This window comes from Rissa tridactyla, chromosome 3 (genome assembly GCF_028500815.1).
Source record: "Rissa tridactyla isolate bRisTri1 chromosome 3, bRisTri1.patW.cur.20221130, whole genome shotgun sequence".
NCBI classification, from domain to species: Eukaryota; Metazoa; Chordata; class Aves; order Charadriiformes; family Laridae; genus Rissa; species Rissa tridactyla.
Window position 1 is genome coordinate 77553954 of NC_071468.1, and position 8234 is coordinate 77562187.

The 8234-nt window shown below is 44.7% G+C and overlaps 1 protein-coding gene across 1 annotated transcript in view; it reads left to right on the plus strand.

The window, feature by feature from the left end:
• SCML4 (Scm polycomb group protein like 4) overlaps positions 1 to 2625 on the plus strand; it is a 43280-nt gene extending 40655 nt beyond the window's left edge. The window contains exon 7 of the mRNA XM_054196454.1: positions 2500 to 2625. Within this exon, the coding sequence (XP_054052429.1) occupies positions 2500 to 2625 (126 nt within the window). The remainder of the gene's footprint in view (positions 1 to 2499) is intronic.
• Positions 2626 to 8234: the final 5609 nt, after the last annotated feature.

Here is an 8234-nt window from a genome sequence, read left to right on the forward strand (position 1 = left end):
GCTCCCGAGATTGTCCACCAAAGGCCGTGAAACTGCCTACTACCTCCCCTCTGCTGTTCCCTGCTCCCTCGGCAGGGACGCGTGCCGAGGAAAGCCTAGCCCATAACTGATGGGTCTTTTGGCCTCATGCAAAGGAGCTACCGGCCTGGTAGGGACCTCATAGCAGGACTGCATAAGAACCTCACGCAGTGCCCTCTCAGCAAGAAAGACTTGGTAGAAAGACTGAGGGAGGGGAAACGGAGGAGGGGAAAGAGTTACACAGGGAATTAGCAGGTAGAAAACTTAAACTGGAAGGGATTAAAGCAATGTTATGGTCTGACAGTTTAATTATGGCCAGACATCAGACTTGTGAGCACGCAGCTTTCCCTAGACCTTCTTCATCTCGAGTGTTTGAGCACTGCCCACTGAGCTGCCAGTCGCTGCACTCCTGTCGCAGGTGGTGGCCTTACCAGGGTTGGTGTCTGTTCACGAGATTACAGAATACGAAAGTAGGGATATATACATATATCTCCCAAGCAGGATAGAGATCCTGAAGTCTTTAATTTTACTCAGAATTAAGTGCTTAAACAACCGTGAAGATGGGGACTTTGATCTTTCTCATTAAAAGCCTCATCCTCAGGGACATCCACACCAGGTGCAATTCTTATTTGCATGGCACAGGGCTTGTTTAGGGGCTACTCTGCTTTTTGAACAGTATCCTCAGAACAAGTGCTGCAAGAAGTCGGCACAAACACAGTAGTACTCATTCTTGCAGGTGGAAGCTGTATGTTTATACCCACTGTGTCATGACCTCGCAGCTCATACGTTTGCTGCCACCACCCCCTTGCAGGAGCACAGCAATGATCTACAATGTTCTAACTTGCAGTGGGCCCCATCTCAACTCATGTGAAACAAGCTAATTGCACTGGATGGCACTGAATTTTACCAGCTCTGCATCAGGTTCAAGATCTGCCGGTGGGGCTATTGCAGATCCGGGGTCCATGCTATAGAATCCTTCTTTTTCAAATTATTTTTTAAAAGGGCTGACACAGTAATACTGTAGAGAAGTCAAGCCAACAATCTGCACAGGGACATGGCTAATATGGGATATTTAATTGGATATGAATGCTCCCTCTGGCATACTCGTGTCATGGAATTTAATTTTGACCCCTACACGGTAATAATAAAGGAAATAATAAAATGCTGAACTCAACATTTAGAAACAGCTGCCTCTGCACCAAACCCTTGGCAGTGTTTTTACCCTATGGCACCACAGTTCCAGGAATTTGTTTTTCTTTCTTATGCAAATATTAATTACACGTAATACTTATTCTTACTTTCCGTTAGCTTCCTTAAAATAATGGGAAGGAGAGGGGGAAGGTGAAGAGAGGTTCTATTATAGATAGAGTGGGGGTTGCAAAATGAAGAGCATTAATTGATTGAGTTAATCAGAAAGTGACCTTAACTGCTCATCAGCTAAATCACCTACTGAATGGAATAATAATGATCAGGGCAAATTAGGATCCATAGTATTGCTTAATTAGTAGGTAATGGATCACAGAGGAAAGATCTGACCATCAAAACCAGAATACAATATATACAGCATTAGTATGTGTGTATACGTGTGTATCTATGCACACACACGTAGCACTCATTATGTTTTAGCTCTGATGGTGCGAGTATGTAAGTGTGGTGGAGACTGTGAGGAGGGGTAGTATTTTTTTAGCAGATCCACTAATATAGCTGGGAAAAACCAGACGAGCTCAGGATCCAAGGAAGCAGAGCGCAGCTGAAAGCTTCTGTGTTTTACGGTCCATAGTAAGACAGAGCCCGTTTCTCTGTGCACCCAAGCTACTTTGTGCTCACTTTGTGATTTCAAAAGGTTTTCAAGCCAACAGGTCTGAGATAAAAAAATTCAACTTGGTGGTAATTTCCTTCACTTACATAGCGGTTACATGAAATCTGAATAAATTTTAACAATAGATGCAATAAAATAAGCAAGTTACTACGATATTCAATTTAAGAAAAAGAAACATACATATACATATATGTCACCAGATATAAGTGCACTGAGGATATGTGAAAGATGCAGATAGCCAGAGACAAAGCTGGAACTGCAATTCAGAGGTGCGCAGTTTGTGAGGCCACATCCCTCTCCTTTTCTCCATCACTCATTCCTTTCTCTCAAGGTTGACTGGCTTTTCCCAGAATTGGGCTTAGAGCAAACCTGATCTTTTGAAAAAATCCCCATGTTTTAATTGCAAAATAATCGAAAACCTAGACAAACCTTACGGTTCCTTGAAGAATAAAAAGTACTATATGATTAACTCCTCCTTTAGAGTTTCCTTCTATCATACCTCAGATTCTAATTTTTTAAATGACATTTCAAAATGCATGACATTTTAGCTAGCTCTACTCTAAAAGGCATGCCGTTTCTGATTCACCTTGTTTAATGTGTCAGGGCACAGCACTGGCAGGGGGTTAACACATTTTGATTCTCTTTCTCTCTTTTGAAAACAGGAGATTGATGGCAATGCTTTGTTGCTGCTGAAAAGTGACATGATCATGAAATACCTGGGGCTGAAACTGGGACCTGCGCTGAAACTGTGTTACCACATTGATAAGCTCAAGCAAGCCAAGTTCTAACGATTTCTTGAACAACAACAGAACCTGACCTAAATCTAGATGGAAAACTAAAGGTAACATGTTGCCTTACCGAAATGCATTAATTTGCAGATTGTTTTTCCCTCTTTTTTAACAAAGACTTTGTCTTTTTTAACATTTGTGCATCGTCACCTTTTTTTAATCCAATGGGATCTTTTGGGATGCTTTGTGTTAATAATTTGCCAAAAAGTATATAATTACAATAATTATTTTGTATCATTAATATTATTATGATTATAGTAAGTCCTATTTTTGTAATCAGAAGTGGGAAATCAAAAACAAACACAGCTACGGCATATGCTGAGGACTGCTGGAAGATGAACCAAGAGTCCCTCACTTGCCACGGGTCTGCCCCGGAGAAATAACCACTGACCTGCGGGGACAGGGCTCCAGCTCCAGCACCGATGCTCAAGGGCTGGAAAAGCATGGCTTTTGGTCACCTATTGTCTGATGGGAACTGCCCCGTATCTTGCACTATCTGGAAAACTTGATTCTTCTCTTTAAAAAAAAAAAAAAAAAAAAAAAGTTTAGAAAAACAAGAAAACAGGAAAAAAAGGGGGTTTTGCAGCTAAAGTACTTTTTCCCACTAGAGGGAGCAGCCCTAATAGACTTAAGGCTGGAGCTCCGATGCCATGGTGCTTTCTGTCTGATGAGCGTTGACCATCACGACTCTCCTACCCAGCACATCTATAAACACCAACAAGGAATTGCAGGCTCCCAGCAGGATAAACCCGTCACTGTTTACAGATAATTAATTCAAGAAAAGCTCAAATGCAGAAAGTGTTTCTGACAGGATGTTTCTCGTTACGCCGAAGAGGGGGTGGATGGCTCCCACGGTGTCTGGCGTGCTCAGCTGTCGGCTGCCTTCCCTGAGCCGTTTCTGTCTGGCATAGAGTTTGTGGCACTCTAAGAAAAAGCAGAATTTCTAGTTTGGGTTTTGTTTGCATTTTTAAAAAGCGAGGGAGCCCGAGGGGGAGCGTTCCCCAGGTGGAGCTGGCAATGCAGAGCACAACTCTGCGCTTTGCAACCATCGTCAGGTTGGGGGCGGACGCTGTAGAATTGGTTCCTGATTGCGCTGTGGCTTTCAGCACATCTGCAGATGTGCTGGGATTTCAGTCTCAAGTGGATTAAAAATAATGCTCTTCTGCTTCTTACAAAAATCCAAAAAGTGCTCACTGATATTCCACGTAGCCAGGCGGGAGAGGACAGGTCTCAGGCTGAGGAGGTAATTTGCAGCACGGGTATGCCCTCGTTTTCACCCTTCGCGGAGGAGGATGACAAAGGGACACATCCATACAATTTAAACCCTTAGTGTGTGACAAGGACTGGTAGAAAGTGTTTGTAAGTCATGCAGGTTATTTTAGAGCTAGCCTCAACTGCGTTGAGAAACAGGGTCCTGATAATATGCAAGATGTCATACTGTCCGACCCTGTTAATGCAGAGCAGAATATTACCAAAAATACCTCATGGAATTAAATTCAACTTGATGCATGTTGCTAGACTAGACTAGAACTCCTACAAAAAGATAATGGTTCAAGACCTAATCCTGAAAATCCTTAACAATATCAGAAACCATATCCCACAAGACTTCAAGTAAACTCTTGGGAACTGTCCCCCAAATTAAAAAAGTTGTCTGCATGCGTTTGCAGGATCGGATCTCTACAGGACTGCCCAGCTTTCAGCAAATCCTGTCTGCACGCTGAAACACCTTTACTAGGAAGAGCTGAACAAGCGTGTTAAATGAAAAGTCGTATACTCTCCAGTGATGTAATATACTGAACCCTAAACACGCCGATGCTGGGATGGTAACACCCACCTGCATCGCTTTGTGACCATGGTGTAGAGAATGGAAATCTGCTCAGCCATCTGTCTGGTTGAGGCAGATGTGACTTCACATCAACACCAAACCTGTATAGTTCATTTTTCACTCTTACATCTTTTAAACAATTAATCTTTTCCCCACAAAGATCCCCAAAATATGTAAAAATCTTGCTGTATTAGTAATGTCACCTTCAGAGAGTCCTCAAACAATCTTCTTTTTTTTTCCCCCATAATTTTGAACATCGTTAATCTCTTATTTTTTTCAAAAGGTGATTTTAATTCCTCCACTTAGAAACCCACCTGACTGCAGTATATCAGTAGTCAGAGCTGGTTAGAATTTATCAGATGGCTTCAATGCTGGAAAATCCCACTTTGTCAAAATCAAAACCCTTCATAAAAGCATGTCACTTTCTAACGTAAAATTCTATTTAACTGAAACTACAGCTTTTGGTAATGTCAAAACATCATTTTGACATTTTGGAAATGGAACATTTTTGTTCCAAGAAGATTTTTGCATTTTATTGTATTTTCCTGGAGAATCTGTAACCTCACATTTTGTTCTGAGAGTGGGGAAAAAAAAAACCCACAACTACAGACTTTTCCTGACTCTTCCCATTCAGCTTCCATGCCCTACTCCGGCCATTACAGCTCAGAGGGCTGATAATACAAATGTAGTATTTATAGACTCCTCAGTGGCAGTGAAGTTTCTACATTTAATATGCCGAAATAGTTTTCATGTATGTATCTGAAGTATGCACTCAGTGGTGGTATCTCATTTGATATGACACTTGTAGGTGCAACAGCACTGTCCACGATATTTAATGTTCTGTTTTTTCCAAGGGAGGCAGTCACTGGATTCATTTTACGTGTATGTAACATTTATAACAAAAATTCCTCACTGCGTGTGGTTTGTTTTTTTATTTTTTTCACTGAAAGGCAATTAGGAGGCAAACATTACTGCAATGGTATTGCAATTATAACTAATTTTTCTCTTTTAAGTCTTGTCGGTGAGAGTAGTTAAGCAGCTCTGCGTGTGCCGCGGGTGTCAGGCCATTTCCTCAAAGCAAGCACTAAGGAGCCAGAACATGTATGTCAGCCACTTCTCCATTAGCTGCTGCTTGAGACATTGCTTGTACAAATTACTTCGCTTGCTATTCCATCCGTAGCTCTGGCTTCAGACTCCGGCCAAGCCAGAAGTATTTTTGAACTGTTCCCAACAGGTGGGTGGATGTGCATACCCTTAAAAGCAATACATGCACCTCTTTTCTACTTCTAAGCAGACTACTAAGCTACTTCATAGCTGGATCAAAAGACGCTTTGGTTGCTTCAGGGGGTTTCAATACTTAGCGAGCATTCGCTTTAAAAAAAAAAGGAAGCAGGCAAAGTCTGAAGATTTAGGGAGAGCTCTTCCCTTGCTCGAGTGCCAGGCATTCGGAGCACAGAGCCAGCGGTCCCATGGAATTGGGCTCCTTGCATCTAGCATGGCCGACCAGCTCAGCCTCCTCTGCAAGACAGGTCAGCCACGACGCCTTCCCACCCACCTGCTGTCACGGCCTCTTCTCTCGCACTGACAAATGCCTCCTTCCCCGGCCAGACCTCACTGAGTTTCAAGAAATGCCTGTGGGGATGCCTCCACCTCTCCGAGCCCACTGTCTTGCTTGGCAGGCTGGGGAGTGGGACGGCCTTTGCAGCGTTGGCAGCTTCGCTCAGCGTGATTAATGCAGGCAGGCACCCATGGGACTGGCATGTAAAGCGTCACTCTGGGCTGTTACTGCCCTTAAACCGATGGCTGAATTTCCGTTGGTTGTCAGCAGCCTTCACGAGTCACGCTTCTTTCCTTCTTAAAGAAAGGATGGCTGTGAGAGATTAAGTAAGAACGTTATTAGCAAAACCAGCAATAATCAGCAAAACAACAAGAAAATGGCTAAGGAAGTTTCAGTGTGAAAAGATGTCTCTGTTGGATTAGCGGCAGGAGATCAAACCATCCTCTGGTTCAAGCAGTGCTGCTCAGGCAAGGCAGGATGAAAGGACAGCATGGGTGCAGGTGTACGGCTTTAGAGAGGGAGCAGCTCTGAAGCCTGGCCTGACTCCGTCAGCCGCAGATGGCCTTTCCTCTTGCCCCGTTACGGCCATGGCCCCCTCCTGCCCAAGGGATGCAGCGCCCTCCCCTTCCCGGCTGGACTCTTCGGGGGCTGAGCAAGCTCAGGGAGGAATTTAGCAGCTCTTACCTCCCCAAAACATACCCCAAAACCTTCAGTTAATTGTTTAGTGCCTTCTTTTTTTTCCTCCTCCTCCTTCTCCTCTCTCTCTCTTTTCCTTTGAATGGCTTCTATTTGGAAAAAGACATCAGGAGGGGGATCCCACCCCCCCGTGGGTGACCCCCTCAGCTCACCCCATGGAGGATCATCTCTGGGCACAGACATCTGCCAGGATGCAACCAGTCCTGCCTTGGCACCAGGAAGGGAGGTGAGAATTAAATGCCCCCTTTTTATTAATTAAAATTAAATGCTGTTTGGGCACTCCCCCTCTCTGAACCTCACCCTCCCTCCCCAGGGCCGGTTGCAGCAAGGAAGGAGGTGCCCGAATGCGTAGCCCAGCAAGGCAGCAGGTATGGCAGGACCAAAACCAGCTGCTGCCCTAGATTGAAACTGGTTTGGCTGGAGAGAGGTGTCGTGCCCAGGGTTTCGCTCCGGGGGATTTTGCAGTCAGTTGTTCGCAGGTCACACCCCAGTGTTTCAGCCCGCATGTTCATTCTGTTGCTTTGCGGATTTTGTCTCCAAATCCACCCTCTTGAGCTCACATTAGGGGATCGCTCTGCTGGCACGGGCTGCTTCCACATCAACAGGCTGGGGGTTGCTAGGGAAATAAGTCATAATAAGCACTTTAGGGGCAAAAATTCAGGGAAATGGCAGGTCAGCAAGAACCTCCCTCCCTTTCCAACTACTTCTGTGCTCAGAACCTTACTGTGGCAGCTCCAGAACAGGGCCCACACACCATCACTCCCCGTCGCTGGTAATTGGGTCATATGGAGCTGTACAGATTTTCCCTCTCTCACCAAGAAATATGGTCCCAAATACACACACCTTCACCAGAGAAAGCAGGCAAGCCGCTGCACACATTGCCTCTGATGCCGTGCAATAGTTGCATGCTGCTCTCTAATCCATGCTCCCTTCATGGACAATTGGAAACTGATTCCCTTGGAAATCTAAAATTTTGCTTGAAAAAGAATTACTTTTATTCACTGCCATGAGTTAAATATTATGGAAACATGTCTGCTAACAATTTGCTTTGTGTAATTTGTACTAATGCTAATAAGCAACAGCTGCAACGCTTCCTGTTGTAAATTCTTTTGTGGTTGCAGTGGTATTATCACATCTGTACTTCGCAAAGCTGATAGACTCGAGCACAACTCGCTCATTCTGGCCCCAGCTCCAGCAAATCCCCGTGCCTCAGAAGTACGGCCATTCAAACGTGAATTTACAGTCCCTGTCTCCCTTCGCTCCCAGAGATTCCGCTCCCCACCAGGTGCCTGGAGCTAGAGGGGTGGGTGGGGATGTGGTAGCCCGGAGGTCAGCCGGTGCCTGCACAGTGTGGTGGGAAGGGATTGCTTTCAGCGGAGACATCACTGACCGGCCAGGTTTATTTGCAGTTCAAGCAGACAGGTTTCGGTCAGAGGCTAAGTGTAGGAGAAATGTGATTTATTAAAGAAAAAGAAAGAAATACGAGCGTGCAATACACTGCCACCATAAGACTTCAGCTGAAACCCAAGA